General features: G+C 30.8%; 1 protein-coding gene across 2 annotated transcripts in view; it reads left to right on the forward strand.

Moving 5' to 3' along the window:
* Positions 1-18,137, forward strand: part of klar (klarsicht) — a 1,056,371-nt gene that overhangs the window by 932,428 nt on the left and 105,806 nt on the right. For both annotated transcript variants that reach the window (XM_075370262.1, XM_075370261.1), the window contains exon 20: positions 1,329-1,440. In XM_075370262.1, coding sequence (XP_075226377.1) covers positions 1,329-1,440 — 112 coding nt within the window. The remainder of the gene's footprint in view (positions 1-1,328; positions 1,441-18,137) is intronic.

The following is an 18,137-nucleotide window of genomic DNA, read 5'->3' on the forward strand; positions in this document are numbered from 1 at the left end:
CATTTTGTAGTATAAAATAAATTTCAATAACATTCTGTATTTCAACCATATCTAACAAAAAATTGTTACACATCCATGGACCTGTGCAAGATGGTAATCTAACATTAAAAATCTCGTGTCTTCTTTTTGATCAATCATCCCTTTTGTTCTCTTTATCTTATCTTTCTTCCAAGAATACCATATGAATTGGTTTTCGTTTTGCATTGCATGTATTTTCCAAACTTTTCAAAACAATGTTGTTATTTGAACAGTGTTAAATAAGGATATTTTATTTTTTTCCATTTAGTTCAGTAAAATCTTGGATTAGATTTTTAGCAATTTATCTCTTTCTGTTTATGAATACATATTTTTATAAAGAAATGTTTGGAAATAAATCTTTTATAATTAAATAAGTATTTCAGTGTATTCAAATTTTGTTTAAACTTTGTACTTCTTGTTTATTAGATTCAGATATGTAGATTTGTCGATTTTGTTGTAATTTTTTTTTTCTTCAGCTAACACATTAATCAATTCATTATGCCTCTGATGAATTTCATACTACTACAGCCGTAGTATGTCTTCTTAGTACTCATTAGGCTTTATTTGACAATTGGTGAAATTGTTGATGAGGGTAAAACAATTTTTTCCTGATGATATATATGTATAATATAATGAAATTACATTGTTTTTTAATAAAGTCATCTTAAATTCAGCATGACTCGTGCTTTATCCACCAAAAAAGATAAGCATCACTAAGTAATTTTTTTAATGAAATTAACTGAAGTTTAAACTACATAAACTCATTTATCAAAGTTTTGTCGTCATTGGTGTTTATTGTTTATACATTATTTGAACGTAAGGAAGGGCAGAGCCAGATATATAGATTTTGTGAAGGTATGTTATGATAAACCATTTCAGATGTATTTTAATAATCCACCGGGTTGGTCTAGTGGTGAATGCTTCTTCCCAAATCAGCTGATTTGGAAGTTGAGAGTTCTAGCGTTCAAGTCCTAGTAAAGGCAGTTACTTTTATACAGATTTGAGTACGAGATTGTGGATACCCCATGGTATCCACAATGATATTCTTTGGTGGTTGGGTTTCAATTTACCACACATCTCAGGAAATGTTGAACTGAGATTGTACAAACTGCAGTTCATTTACACTCATACATATCATCCTCATTCATCCTCTGAAGTAATACCTGAACGGTAATTACCAGAGGCTAAACAGGAAAAAGAAAAGATATGTATTTTAATGCCATTTAAGTTGTGTTAAAAATATTTAATGTTATTTTAAAAAAACTTACTGTCATTTATACTTTAATTAATTTTTATGGTTTTAATTTTAGGCCGACATAATAGCTAGATGCAGAAAAAATGTACACTGCCTTAGAGTATTACTGGAAAATATTGGTGAAGCTGATAGCTTGCTATCTGGACAAGAATACCAAGATATACAATGTGAGTTTTGATATTTTATTTTATTAATAATACGCTAGCAATCTATCTTGTCTTACTGAATTTAACGGTAAAATTGATTAGCCATTATGAAGTCAATGGGGGAATAAATCTGTCTATCTTTGAATCTACTTATATTTCCGTACATTAATTGATCACACTTTAAATTCAAAGGGGTATTCTTATACAATGAAATAAAATAAATTTATTACTTATTTATTTATTTATCTTTTTATTAAAACTGGACTGGCTGATAGCTTGTAACAGCTGTTGGTTGGCGATAATGAATTTTATAATGTATGAAAAAGGCCATACCTCCCCCTATGTTTTCTGGCAGCATAGTTTTATGATGTATAAGAAACTGTAATCTTAGATCTGGGTTATTGATGATTTGCTTACTAAGAATTTCAAGAATGGTATAGAATATTTCATTCTGTTAATAGTTTTCTTTAAGATATTTACAGTTTTATCATTATTCGAAACATTCATTTTTGACTTGTGCATTTATAGTTTTTTGCAGGTCTTGGTTTATTAAATTGTTATTCAGAGAGTTGGGGTTAATATCTTTATTAATATAAAATTAACTTGTAAATAATTACCAGCCTTGTCTTTAAAGGTGTAAGTGTTTTAATGAAATAAGTTTCCCAACTATCTAATTCCTGATTCCTATTTATTAATCACATTTTTTATAACTATTGTTTCTATTGAACTAATTTCATGAGTAGTTTCCACACAATGTTGGTTGTAGCAGATTTCTCTGGTTTTAATGTACACTGAGCCAAATATTCCTTTATTCTAGTTTCAGTCTTTCATTTTTGTCCAATGTATCCAAATTTCAGTTATTGGCTTTACAAATCAATTTATAAATGCCAGTTCTTTTGAGGGGTACAGCTTTATCTTTAGTATTTCTGAGTACAGATGCCAGTATCCTAGATGTAGCACAGTTAAAATAATGACTTTTTTTTAAATATGTTTTATTTTGTTGCTATAAAAAGGACAATTATTGTCCATGCTTCTTTGAATTTTTCTTCGCTGTTGTCAATTTTCTCACATTTCTTATGTATGCTGTCTTTGTTGTAAAATCATAAATTCAGATATATCTTTAATAAAATTCATTTTTCTGTAATAAGGCCAATAATGATTTTTGTAAAGACAAACTTTGGCCATCTTAGATGTAGACGTAGAGACAATTTTGTGGCAAACTAAAAATATAAAAAATAACAGATATATAAAACAGGAACATTTAGCTCACTATAAAAATAGAAGACCAGAAAATGGGGCTGTAGCCCAGCATTGCCTGAAAACTGATTAGAAAAATTAGTTTATTAGAAATGATAATCTTAAAAAATGTGTATAAGAAAAAATAATTCGATTTTTTGTTTCATGTATAAAAAGTAAAAGAGATGGGCTATCTTTTCTCACTCCTTTTGTGGCTTGTCTTACTTCATTTCTAATTATTATACTCAATTATGATAAAAACTACAAATAACTCTTCTTTATTTTTACTTCAATCCTCTTCCCAGGAATCTTAGATAGCGTATTTTATTCTTTGTTATTAAATGCTTTTTGTCAGGATCTAGAAACAGCCCATCATGTTCATAGCTTTTCTCTTCTTCACAATGCCTTTTAAATTAATCTGAGGTCAAAATTTAATTCTTTTACTGGAAAAAGTGTTAAGATGTTTATAGGGTTGTCCAGAGAAAGATTAAATATTTTTAAGTATTCCAATAATTTTTTACTGTAATTATTTCTCCTGCCCCAGACTTTGGTGTTGAATTGTATTGAATGGTTAAAGTATATTAGTAGTAACTTTTTTTTGTTTGATATAACTGAATTAAAAAATATGAGTTATTGTTCAGGTTGTGTAGGATATCTAAGCCATACTTTAGTTTTAAATCTGTTAATATGTTAAATGTTAATTTTTTGGTATGTGAAATGTATTTGGACGATAGGTCGCTAACTAACTATGTATATATGTATATCATGAAAGGACCTGATTGATACTTTTGATTAATTTTTTTCTACTAAACGTTTTGCAATGAATGATAGTAAAACATAATCTGTGTTAATTTTTATCTATTTACAAATAATGTTATATATCAGTTTTCTTTTTAGCTGCCGTAGGCTAATTTCCCAATAAAGTTTCTTAATGAGAAATGAATAATGTATGAAAAACACCAAAAGTAACCAGGTTTCAAATCCAGAACCTTCGGGATGAAATGTACCATTTCTGGAACAGAATGAAAAAATGTCTTTTTTGTAATTAATTTTTTTTCATTGCTAATAATATTTTGTGCTGTGAATATTTTAAGATCAATTTTCTTTTTTAAAGAAGTACAATTTTGAATGGTTAAAAGTATACTGTAATTTATTACATCGCATATGGTTTTGTGTTAACAATATAATGGATGAGTCATAATGCAAACTGTTTTGTTTGCCAAAGTTATATGCAAATTTAAAACGCTCACATTTATTAAAGAAAGAATTCCTACTCACATTTTCTATTCCTATAAAAGGAAACTTAAAGATACAGGTTTGAAGGTTAGTTGCAATTGTTATTTTATATTTTGAATTTCACCAATTGATTATATTGAGAAATTGAACAAGAAGAAATGAAGTGAATTGTTTTTAAATTATTATGCTGTCCAATTTAAAAATATTTGTTTGTAAAAATATTTTGTTTCTAAGATATCTCAGTATATCTGTTATTGAATAGTAGATATTGATTGTAGTTTAAAAAGTATACAGTAATTAAAATTTTTTAATTATTTATTTCTGCAATTTTCTAGTTAATAATTTTGGAATGTAGTAAATCAACAGGTATTGGGTTTCTACTATATTGAGATATTGATGAAAAATTGTAATGAAGTCTGTTTTTTGCTTATTCATGAATAAAATTTGATTGATATAAGTAGTACAGCTGTTAACTGTTGTGGTGTTATTAACTGCGTACACATTTACTGATGAATTAATTTTGCCGAATCAGTGTGCTGACTTGTACATTCTTTTGGTGATGTTACTGAATAGTTGCTTATTAAATGTTCAATATTATTGACTCAGGTTATCTGGAATACTTTTATTATCAATGTAAAAATGATTGATCTAAATTCTAATATGTCCTGTTTTAAAATGTAAATTTTTTATTGATTTTTCTTTCATGTACGGTAGGTGTCTTTATTTTACGAGCATGCTTGGTCAACTATTACTATATTACAATTAGGTTAGAAAAACAACCTTTAATAAATAAAATATGTCTTTTATATATAAAAACTACTGTTAGAAATATGCAAATTCATTGCTTAGATCAATTCACTGTTTTCATCATCTCATTCATAAACTTGTATCAGGAAATTTGTATCTCTCTCTCTCTCTCTCTCTCTCTGTATATATATATATATATAAAATGAGGCTCATTTATATATATATATAAATGTGCCTCATTTTCAATATTTTACCTGAAGTATTAATTCAGTTATTGCTAACAAGAAGGAATGACTTGTAACTTTTGAATAAATTTAATTTTACTGTATTCTTTTTAGTTACAAAAATAATATCCTGTTATTAAAAAAATTATTTTTAGACAAAAAATTTGAAAATTTTCATAGCTTCTACTCTTCTTTATTATTATGTGATGGACAATCTTTTCAAAAAAGAATTTTCACTTATTATTAAAAAAATACATTATCCGCCTCTACCGAACCAGACAAGAGAACTGTTTTCATATAACTCAACACAATGCTACGGCTTGGGTAAAAGAGAAGGGGAGCCTTTCTGGTATTTTTAACAAATTAATCAAACTGTTTAAAAAGTCTTTGACCCAATTTATTTAAAATACAATTAAAAGATTTTCTTTTACAGAAACAATATTACTCTGTCAAATTTTTAAGTAACATTTATTAAAAAGGTTTAAAAAAATCCTAAATTTTCTGTATCTCGTTCAATGTGTTCAAATAATTTTCATAAATGTCTTCTGAATTGTTAATTATTCTTTATTTTTAGTATCTTCATCTACCTACCGTAAAATTATTTTATGTATTTAAATAATAATTTATCTTAAATTATTTATTTAAGTTTATTTTTAATCTTAAATTAATTGTATATTCTGTGATGCTGTTCCGATCAACTTTTTTTTGTTACGGTTTCTTTTTATCTATCGGGAAAACTTTGGGGCATTTGCTTTATTTATCCATGGTATAGATATTTTCTCATTGCTGATGTAATTTATTCATCACTATTTACCGATCAGAATGAAAAAATTATTATCAAAATCTTAAGTGTATCTTTTCATGATATCAGGAGTTTAAATACTGTATCTGCTTTTTTCTATTTTGCCGTTTAATTATAGTTTTGCTATATATTAATTCAGTGAATGAAGCATGAGATGTGATTTCTTGGGCCCTCCTGAGGTAGGTTCTGAAAAGATTCTATTTTACAGATGAAATGGTATTTTTGCTGGCTATTATAGTTAAGGAATTTCCTATAAGACCTATATAGGTTTTTTAAAAAAAATAAAACAGTTTTATTTAGGAAATTTTACACATCTATTTATACACTTTCAACTATTGTACAACTGATTATATGTTATATAAAAATGTAATATCGAGCAAATGACCACTGTAGCCATACTTACCTGTAGAATCCCCTTAATAGAATTTTCAACTGACATTTGAGTATAACTACGGTTGAATCTCATGAGTTAAATTATCAAGTTTTACCTTTGAGGTCGTAGGTGTGTTTGTGGATTGTCAGTTTATATTTCGCATTTAATGTATCACTAAAGCGAACAATACAGTGGTTTCAAATTGCATAATCTTAGAGGCCATCCTGACCCCAATGAGGAAGACACTCTCCAAGGTGTTACGGTCACTACTCTACTGCCTCCATATTTAGCCCTGAGGGGCTTTACCAGAGGTCATATGCAGTATGTGAGTAACAGACATCTTCCGGTTTCAATTGTCACAGAATGCCACGAACAACATTCTCATCGTTGTACTACACTAGCTTTTTTTTCCTGTTTACGGGAATTACCATTCAGGTACTCCTTCAGAGGATGAATGAGGATGATATGTATTGAGTGTAAATGAAGTGTAGTCTTGTACAGAATCAGGTCAACATTTTTGAGATGTGTGGTTAATTGAAAGCCAACCACCAAAGAACACCTGTATCCACGATCTAGTATTCAAATCCGTATGTATAAAAGTAACTGCCGTAACTAGGACTTGAACACTGGAACTCTCGACTTCCAAATCAGCTGATTTGGGAAGACGCGTTCACCACTAGACCAACCCTGTGTGTTAATACTACACTAACCTAGTTAACTGTAAAAATACTTTCGTAGTCTTAAGTAAGATAAGACCGTCCCGATCTAGCTGATAACTAACCCTACACCTACCTGAAAACAGGGAAAACCTAATCCCACATGCAGTACCAATAGAGACACTATAACAATAAAACAAAACCATAAATGAAATTCAACAAAACATAAAATTATACAACAAATAACAATAATTATTAGATTAACATCAAACATTAAAACCAAAACATTATCGTAAACATAAACACCACATACACAAACATAAATGTAAATAAGTAAAAACATACACAAATAAAAACGTAAATAAACGTAAACACAAAAACATACAATGAAATCAACTACTATCTAAACACTAAAATTAACAAAACGTAAACATATACATAAACCATCATAACTGTTAAATATAAAACAGAGACACAAAATAATAACAATGCTAAATTAATTAGGGATACTAACAACACCAGAACATTAAAACAACTATCTAAATATGAACCATCTATTTATCTATTAGATTGCTTAGAAAGTTCCGCACACGTTTGAACGAAGGACATTCAACTGACCTACAGTTATGTCTAGTCACCTTCACTACTTGAAAACAATTTATACACATAGGTGGACCCCCCTTCTTTTTTTGACCAAAAAATCTTTTCTACGATGCTCTTCCTTACCACAGTAGGAGCATAATAGGACTACCGCAGTAGGATTTTTTTTTTACATGATTTGGCTATATGGCCCAACCTTAAACATCGAAAACACAGACTCATAATCTTATGTAATCTTTTACCTTACAGTATCTAAAGTCTGTAAACAAACTTCCTTTCTCTACAAAAGCTTTCCGCTATTCCTTTTTGCACTCACCGTAGTACACCTCACTGCTCTTTCTCCTTCCACCCCGAAATACTATTTTAAAAAACTTATTAACTTTCTCTGGTCTGTATTTAGTGTTTTGAGCTTGAATGGCGTCAACAAAACCCTCCTCACCTAAATCTCGGCACATCATAAACTATCATGTCTAGCCGCAAAGGCTTATTAAGAATATTCTTGATGGGATACTCGCGTATCCCCTCGTTTTTCCGAATACTATTCTCTGTCTCGCTATTATTCATGACTATTTGTACGTACACCTCTAGGATTATCTTTAATCCCTGTTTCCTGGCATCTAACTTCTTTATAACTTCACCCTTGAAGGCCTCTGGAGTAACATCTACAGGCTTATCTATCAACAAGGCCTTTTGTTTTGACACAATATTGGTACGGACAACATCTAAAATCAACTTCTCTGTCATAGTCGGTGAATCACATTTTGCCCTCTCATCCGTTGCGGCCCTAGCCATCTATTTTCCCCTGCAGTCCATCGTTTTAATTAATAGTTAAAATGCAAATATCGCAATTTTCGCATACGAGATGGTATAAAAGTTGCACTTTTCTCTTTCACTTTTTCCTGATACCAATAAATACTTCAATTTCCAGATATAGGCCATTAAATATGCCCACTAATTCCGTAATGACCTCGTTTGAAATTATATCTGTTATGGCCAGTCGCATGTTTAATTCCTTCAGTGCTGCTGTCTCTGCCTTTTTGGCCTTCAAGGGCTCAAAGTGGGCTTAGTGTTTTTATGATTTTTTTTTTTAGTATATAAATTTACGTGAAAATGTCTTAAATTATTTGTTTATTTTAATATGTTACTAGTAAATTAAGGTCGGAAATAGTTTTCAGTTCAGTTAAAACTGTTGTCTTCATCTGTATAACCAAAGTAGACGATACTTCAAACCCCTAAAAATAAAATTTCTACTAAATTTTTACATTTCAATATACAAACTTGAAAATCATTTCTTTGTAAAGAAAGCTGTATAAAAATGGAAATATATTTATTCTGTGTGCCCTTAACAGGGTAGATGGTAACTTTTTATATTAGTGCCCTTAACAGGGTAGATGGTAAGTTTTTATATTATTTTTTTTTTAATAGTTGTAAATAATGTCATCGGAGGTGTTATACCGATAAAGGAGAGAAAACAGGCTTGAATTAGTGTTTTTTTTTTTACTTTTTATCAATACAGAGCCTTTTTTTTGTTTTTAAAATTTCTCTGAAATTAAAAAAAAATAAATAAATGTAAAATCATACAAGCGTAAACAATTTTCAGTATTATCAAAAAAAGAGCAGATTAAATATAAGACCTGCAGTGATTATTCTAATTAACTGATTCTAATTCTTCTCTTAAACTGTCCGTGATCATTTTTATTTTAATAAACACTGCGGTAAGTTTTTCCTATTAATATGATAATCAATAACTGTCATTTCAAATGATAGATTTCATTTTATTTAAGATGAAGTATTTATTTGACGTTTAAGTAAAATTAAATTATTTTTTGTCCAATGTAAAATATACGATGAAGATGTCTCTTTTTTTTTAAGTGAGCTGGATACAGTAGTCGTGAAGAATGTTTTTTACTTATTATTTAAAGAGATGAACGCTTAAGTAATTTTATATTCTGGGACTAATTTATCCGTAGAGTAAAGTATATAATCATCATTATCTTCATCCTCTATCATGTACGCTTCGATTATTATCAACTTTCTTTCCATTTTATTCTCTTTTACTGCCTATAACTTTTTCTTTACCGTACTTCCCGTAGGTTGTTTTCTCTTTTCAGTTATAGTAAATTGTTTTAACAAGTCTAATTTTATGATGTACTTGCAATTTACTATTCTTAGGAATTCTTTTCCTTTTTTCTACAATTTTAATGTCGCATGTATAAATATTTAAAATATATATATATATATATATATATATATATATATATATATATACACAAATTTATTTTTAATGATTTTGAACTTTGTAACGGTGATATCATTTTGAAATTACCTTTTTATCCATTTTTTGTGACGACTTTACTTGTATTTTTTGAAAATGGATCCGTATGTCTAAGTTAATGCTAAGGTTTTTTTTATTTTTATCTCTTCATTAATTTTTGTCTTTGTCTCATTAATTGTCTTGGTTTTTTTTTTTTTTTGGTACTCGAACCTATTCCAACATTAAGGTTGATTTTCTTTTGGACGAACCGATATTTCGTTTTTTTTTAGTTTTATAATTGATTATACTTAAGTGATTTTTTTAAGTGTTCGTGCTACAATATATCATAATTTTTTACGTTTCGTCTTAGTAGATTTATTGAAAAATTCATTGTTATTAGGGTTACATCAGCGACCTGAATTATACTTCGTTATTAAGTATAAATGCGCAGCACAAATACGGATAAACGTACACAAATTACTCACAAATCGGTTTGTCGTAGAGGTATTTTCCTGTGCGGTGGTAAGTAGTTAAACCTGGCCGAAAAAAATTTAACGCTAACGGCTCCTTGCCGACCCGACGACAATTTTGTTGTCGCGTTCTTATTAATATATCCTGGATCCACGGATATGTAATAAACTACACGAACAAGGGTTGAAGTCGCATTTACAGGCCTTGAATACATTTAAATGTTACGGATAATATTTAATTCCGTAAATGTTTTTACCTTTTGATTATTTTGTAACGGTATTTAATCGTAAGCTTTTTATTGAATCTAAAAGTTGTGACCGATTAATTGACATTAAATTTAACATTAAAATTAAACTGTTTTTTTGATGTATTGTTAATTTTTTTTTTGTACGTCCTTGCAAGTTTTTGAACTATCGGTGATCGCGAGGAAACATCAAGCTGCTTGTATGAAGGAAATCATCCTCGATTTCTATTACATTTCATTGATGTACTAGAATCATCAAATAATTTAATAAATAAGAGTTTAACCGATAAAAACAGCACAAGTCGATTACAATTATTTTTTGATTTCCTGGCTGTATTACGGAACTGAACGTAAGAGTGGCGGGAGTATCACCATATCTCCCTACGAATCGCAGAGTCTGGACAATGTCCCTTGCTGCTGTACGATTCTGTAATCGGGCGTGTTTCGAGGGTTTTCTTTTGATTTCGGTTATAGGTTTTAAATTTTATTTACGGACGGATTGGTGATTTGCGTTCTTATCCGTTTGGACCAGCATTCTCAATTTATTACCGGATCTGACCGTGGGAGATTAGGCTTTTGAGCCTGATGCTTCCGGCGTGATTCCCCTTCAGACCGTCCGCTGAAGTCCTTTCGGTACTAGCACTTTACGGGCTAGCAGGAATACGCCAAAACGGGGCCCTAGTTGTTTGGAGAGAGCAATGGCGCATTGCTCCCACTACTCCGGAGGGAGTCGCGTGTGCTGATTTAATTAAATTGTAATTTTTTTAAGGAGTGTGGATAAAGGGTTAAAGATCTTCATCTTCGTCTTCTGTGGCTGCCCTTCACGTTGCTACTCTGCTGGGCTCTTCTTCCGGACTCCAGTCCGTGACGGCCTTACGCGTTGCGGGTCTTCTTTCTTCTTTTGATGACCTCTTCGTTCTTCTGTGGCCTACACTTTCCGTGACTCGGCAGTAATCGAAATTACACGCCAATAACCTCGGTAGTCCCGTGGCCCTGAAGGGCTGAACGGGGGAAAATGCAGGTTTCTTTTTTTTTCTCTTCGACTTGCTGCTTGGCTCGTTCCCTCTTCTTTCTTGAAAGGAAAGGAAATAAGGAACTTAGAATGGCATAATATTTTTCGCGGTCGCGGTTTTTGAGCGGCGATCGCCTTATTGTTGAAATTGCAAGAAGCGGAATATTCGAAACATCATATCTTAATCAATAATCATCCAGACACACGTGTGTCCGGGAAGGGATTGGGAGGGACCGCGTGGCCCAATGAAGAAACCAGTGTTGTGATGGATGTGGAATCTGGTGTCTGTATTGTAGTTTACAGTATACTTTTAAGGGAAAGTATGCCGATCGGGTCAAATTTTGCATGTTGTGTTTTTTTTTTTTATGATCTTAACTTTTCACGATTCCCTCTAATTAAAAGCACAGTTTTAGGCTTGAAAAATTGCAAAGAATGAATATATGTATGCGGGATTAATTTATGTATGCGTGTGTGCGCGGGAGCCTTTTTTTCCTCGACAAACTGAATGAAACGATTCGTTTGAAATTTGACATGATACTTTGTGTATGTAGTTATTGATGGCTTTTATTTTTGATTGCAATCGGTCAACAGAGAAAGGAGATTCAGACCTTAAGGATCCCGTATTTAAAAAGTTTAAATTCTTTTAGGTCATTTAGTATCGGTTAAGTAGCCGAGATATTTTGTTATTGTACCGGTTTTATTGAAAAGTTGCGAGAAACCCTTTCTTCTTTTTTGCATTTTTTTTTTACTCTGTCACATTCTTGTGACTTAAAATCAGATGAATTAGAATCATCAAATGGTTAGATTACGTTAGCGTACATTCGGCTAATTTCGTTTAGGAGTGGAGATAATAACCGTAATTTTTTTTATCGGTTGTCATTTTGCTTGACATCTTCGGACTGAATTAACCGATTTTTTAATGAAATTTTATACGATGATCTCTGAATACAAGAATCATTGGAACTGTTCAGTTTTGATTACGATCGGTCAAAGAGTTTAAAACCCGGTCGAAGGATGAAGCCATCGGTAACCGACTCTTTGCCGGCTTTTTTTTACAATAAGAGTACGAGTAATCTCTGACCTAACCTTTGCGGTCTAGTTGACCGCTAGACCAACCCGTCGGGTTGAACTCGTGATCGCAAATCAGCTGATTTCGAAGTTTTTAGAGTTCTAAATTTCAAATCCTAGGAAAGGCTGTTACTTTTACACGGATTTGAATACTAGATCGTGGGTACCAATTACGTGTGGGTTTCAATTAACCACACGTCTCAGGAACGGTCGACTTGAGACTGTACAAGACTCTACACTACATTTACGTTCATACATATCATCCTCTGAAATATACCTTACGATGGTTCTGGAAGCTAAACAGAAAAAGAAAGAAGATTGCTTTTTGAACCGATTTAATCTAAAATCTCTTGAATGAGACCCGGTCATGTTATTTCATCTTCTAAAGTTTACCGGGAATTGTTCAAACGTCGAACCGATGGGTTATGTGTTTTAATCGATGTTTTATTTTTATAAATGCACATTCAAACGTTTATATTAACCGAACCCGTTGACAGAAACGAGCTAGTAAGTATAGACGCGTACAGAAATAACTTTTACGGTATTTTCTGGTAATTTATTTACCTTATTAGCATTTTGTTAATCCGATCGGGCTCTGTAAATTGGTCAGTAATATAGGTTGTTTATTTTTTTTATAAATAAGTTTTTATATTATTATTATTATTACTGATTTATTACAACCTACATCGTGTAGATAAACCCTTGACCTCTATATAAATCCGTTTTGTAACATCGCTTTAAGATCTTATTACCAGATTGTACTTTAACCGTAACGTATAAGGTGGTGTATCTTTATTAGATTAATTACATTGTTATGTCGAAATTTAACATTATAACCGGTTTCACTTCAAATAGGAATTCTGTAGGTGCTTTTGCCGTAATTATTTTTTCTTTTTCTTTTTGTTAATGTAATTAAAAGTTTATTAAATCTGTGTTATTTTATCTATGTTTTCAACAAAACATATTTAATGTCTTATTTAATCGCATTTTGTCAAAAAATTATAATAATCTTTTCATATTCGCGTTTCCCGTTTGATATTTTGTTTGTCGAAGTTACGATGCGATGTAGGAATATTATAATATTTTATTTAAATGCTTCATATTATTTTTATTATATTAAAAATTTAAGATTTACATTACCAGATATTTTGTTTATAACGTTTAAATATCGTTAGGGATGGATGCGCAGTTTAGTAGAGGCGATTAGACTAAACGACTGAAATGTGTGGGATTATTTTAAAATAAAATTTTCAGGTGCGGTTTATGTGGGTCGACAAAATTCTATTTCATCTTGAGCGCGTTCCTAATAATATAGTTATTATATTATTCTGATATGTTCATATACTTTTTACAGTTTATGTTTTATTTAAAGCGATGTCCTTTTAGATTGTTGTTTTACGGTAGATTTTCTTTTTTTTATACTAATTAATAAAAATGCTTGTATATTTTTTTGAAGCGTTTTCATTTGGAGGCTGTGGGAATATTAGTTTGAGAGGACTTTTCACATAAGTATTATTAAAAATTTCGTTTTTTTTAGTATTTATTTAATTTAAATTTTATTGCCGACTGATAAAACGAAGAGAACGTTATCAAAATTTTACTTATTTTTTTCCTGTAATTTCAAAACTTTTTTTTTTAATCAAATGCATTGACTGTGATGATTCTTTTTTTATAATTAAGAATTTAATAGATAATTTTGTAATTTACCAAGTTTGTTGTCTTCTTCATAGATAATATTCGGGGATTTATTTTAAATAGATCGATTTTTATTATCGGTACACACTAATATATTGAATAGAAGACGTAAGAAATTATATGGATATACTAATCCACGGATAAAAGAAGGAACCGCCCCGATAATTGCTTTAATGGATTAAGGGAGACCGTAGAAAACCTTGATCAGAGCAGCTTCACAAATTTTAATTTTGAGATAAAAAAATAGCTGCGGTAAAAGTGTATAATATTAATTATTTAAAATATAAACGCACGAAGATAATAAGTATAAGAACAAAAACTACAAAATAATTCGCTATATTTATGTACACTTTAAATGGAATGAAAGAATGTAGGATTTTTTAAAAATTCATAAATAGAGTAGCGTTGTTTTTGTAAAATAAAATCTTTTAACTGTATCGTAAACAACAAAACTGCGGGAAGATGTTTTAGATGGGTCAGGCGTTTATTAGAAACTGCCGTGGAACATTATAAGCTCCTTCCTCGTAAATCCTTTACCTTTTTTTCGCAAGTCTTTTGTTGAATTATATAAAAATAATTCTTTTGCCTGTTTTTATAACTCTGGATATTGTTAAGCGCATAACGGTCGGTGTAAAATACACCGACCTGGCGCTAATCATCACGAGTCGCTCTCGATAATGTTAGCCGTTCTCAAGAATAATAAGCATTCAAGTTTACCGAGCTAGCGGTTTTCCATTCTCTTTACCGAGCCAAATATATGTTTGCATATCTTCATGCCAGCCTTTCGAAATCGATATTCTACCCTTCAAGTAATATTTCACTCGATTTATCACACAGGAATCGGCTGTACGGAGAAAATCACCCCCCCCCCCCTCTGAAAAACTGATATCTCTTGTAAAGGGTATCACAGTCACAAGATTGGGATATAGTGTGAATAATTAAAAATACAAAAGCTAATACTGTTGTAAATTTCCTTAAAGTAATTTTCGTAGCGTACGTTAGGGACACCCGGCCCTTTAATATTTAAAAAAAAAATTTTTCGAAATAGGATTTTCCGGATTTGTAGTTTTTAATGCTGTGACGAATTTATAAGATTTAATCTGTTTAAGTTGTTTATTACTAATATGACACGTGCAGGATATAAAAATAAAACGAATTTAATTATCTAACACAATATTATTATTTTTAGAAAATGTTATCTTGTGAAAGTTGGAAAAGAAAAACGTGATAAAAGTTACAATTTGTCGGATCTTCATCGGTTTTATAATCCATTTTACGAGTAATATGCTTTAATTTCATTTAATAATAATAATTTTTATAATAGCTTACTATATTTCTTTGATGTCTACCGCAGCTGATTTTTTCATGAAAGGATACATGTATATTATACATCCTGTACTGGTACTATACTATAATTGTCGTAATTAATTATAACATGCGCACGTGCGCGTGTATATATAAATAATATAATCCTTAAATAATTGTTTAATTAAATGATAACGATGCTCTGCAGTTTATCGTCGACATATTACTGTGCAGTACAGGAAGATGGCGTTTTAACGAGATCAGTCGGTCTTTTATGCTTTATTGCATTATTGTGTATGATACGTTGAAGGTGAAGTACGGGAGAGGGGAGGGGAATGTCACGTGGGCTCAGCAGGTCGGTGATGCAAGAGTTGAGCCTGTCTATGTATTCTATTCAGAAGTTAGTTGTTTAGTATCGTCGTTAAGATCCTGAGTATAGGTTAGCACCTGGCACTCGCGTGGTGGTACTACTATATTTACCGTAGTCTCGTTCGTTTTATGTTATTACTATTGTTTCGATAAATAACGACACGACAAATGTTTGTTGCCAACAAAAGTGTTTTGTGCAGTTCGCGTTCATTGTAGCGTTTATTTATAGGTTTTAGCTCGGTTAAAAAATAAAAAAACAGTTACTGTCTTTCGTAGTTATTATTTTGTTTATGAATTGTTGATAACTGTTATGTTTGTCTTTATTGCTTTATGACGATGTCGGAAAACGGTAAGTTTCATGCTGGATTTTATTTCATTTATACTTTGTTTCTACTTGAAGAAAACAGTTTTTTTTTACTAAGAAAAACAATTAAATTTTTGCCTTACACTTAATTAAATTTAATTAGTGGCTCGCTAATTAAATAAATCATTTACACGCGCACACACGTACACACCTATGAAATTGTCTAAATTTAATTTTTTTTACTTTTGATTCTTTATTTTAAAAAAATTACTTTTATTTTCATACTCTGTCAGCGTTGTAAACATTATAATAATTTAATAATTGAAATGAATGTCTAATTTTTTTTTGGTGGGAAGGAGAGGAAGAACCATTCTACGAGTATTCTGAATTATTATTTATTTGTATTTTGTTATTTCTATACAACGGATAAATTTTCTAAACGGAAACAAATTTCAGGTCTTTCTTCACAAGAGAAAACGAAGAAAACCGTGAATCCGGTAAAGATTCGTTTTCCAGATAATAGCTTGCGATAGATTTTCGTCCTGATTTCTGCTCCTAAGGGTAAAATGAAGCCGTAGTAAAATCGTTGAACTTAAGTTAACTGGTAAATTTTTACGGTTCATATAGTTTTTGAAAGATTGAGTAAAACAGGATCCAGACTCGTATCGCTGTTACGTTTTTAGAAAATTATTGTAAAACGCAAAAAAAGTGTTTCGTAAAACACAATTTTTAAGGTTTGACATACATCTGGCTTAGCCCGGTTTATTCCTCACCTCTGTCTCGATTATTACTATGAATTCAAAAATTCGTACAATAAATAACAGAAACTATTCCTAGCCACTAATAGAAATTTTTTTATATGCGACACCGAATATAATCGGTCCAGTAGTGATTTGAATTTTGAAATAAATCCTTGTCGATTTTATGGCCCAGAGGATTTGTTTAATTCGAAATGTAGGGATCAACAATTTAGGTCGTACTTATACGTATATAAAAATAAGACCGATCGACTCGGTCTTTTTAGAAGTCTAAATTTCCATCTGTTTGGGGCTCCTGGACACATTTTCGAAATCTTGAATGACCTTAAACCCAACCGAGGTCAAGGTAGAACCGTCTTACGAGTTTCATTAAATTTGGTTTGACGGTTTAGAAGTCATGCTCTAACAGACAGAGTCTTTCATTTTCATTAATATTAGAAAAAAGACGGCCTTGTGGCCTGCCGCGAAAATGTTACATGGTTTATGTTTCTTTACACATGATGTTGTTAAATGTTTTTACCAATTGCAACTAATCAAATTTCCTATCCGACTATCAAATACAATTTTTTTTTAAAAACTCGAATCTCTTCTTAACATTTTCACTTTGAAAAAAAAAATAAATAGGTGATTTCAATATAGATATATTAAGCTACGCTGACCCCCTTACCCTTCGCGATGTTCTGAACTCTTTTGATTTAAATTGGTCTCTGAACGAGCCAACTAGAGTGACACCCACGTCGAGAACACCTCTTGATAACACCATAACGAACATTCCAAATTCCTGGGTTTCAGTGATGAAATAGGCCATTTCGGACTATTATACCCAGGAGGTTGAGTTTAATGGAAAACCAGAAATAGAAACCTTCACAATAAAAAGATTAATTCATAGAGAAAATATTAAACAGCTTAACTCCAAACTTAAAAATGAAACTTGGGATTTCTTACAAAAATATAAGTGTCCAAATGAGAAATTCCATAAATTCTACAATTGTTTTAACTAATATTTAGAAATCAGTTGCCCTTCCAAAAAAATTGAAAAATAAATTTAAAGTAGAGCAGAATTCCTGGATGACTCCAGATATTCTTGTGTCAAAAGAAAAGCTTACGTTTTATTACTCTGTTTATGTAAACACCCAAAATGAAAACTTCAAACATTTTTTCAAAAATTACAGAAAAATCTTCAAAAAGGTTATTCGCGCGGCTAAAAACTACGTTTTAATAAATCACTAACGCTAGCATAAGATACTTCAAAAACCGGATGGAAAATTATTCATCATAACAAAGGGAAAAAACCAATCAAAAGGCCAGAATCCAATTTCCATTAAAGTAGAAGATAAAACGATTGCAGACCCACTGAAAGTTGC

The sequence above is a fragment of the Lycorma delicatula genome, chromosome 7 (genome assembly GCF_047948215.1).
Source record: "Lycorma delicatula isolate Av1 chromosome 7, ASM4794821v1, whole genome shotgun sequence".
In the NCBI taxonomy this organism is placed as follows: domain Eukaryota; kingdom Metazoa; phylum Arthropoda; class Insecta; order Hemiptera; family Fulgoridae; genus Lycorma; species Lycorma delicatula.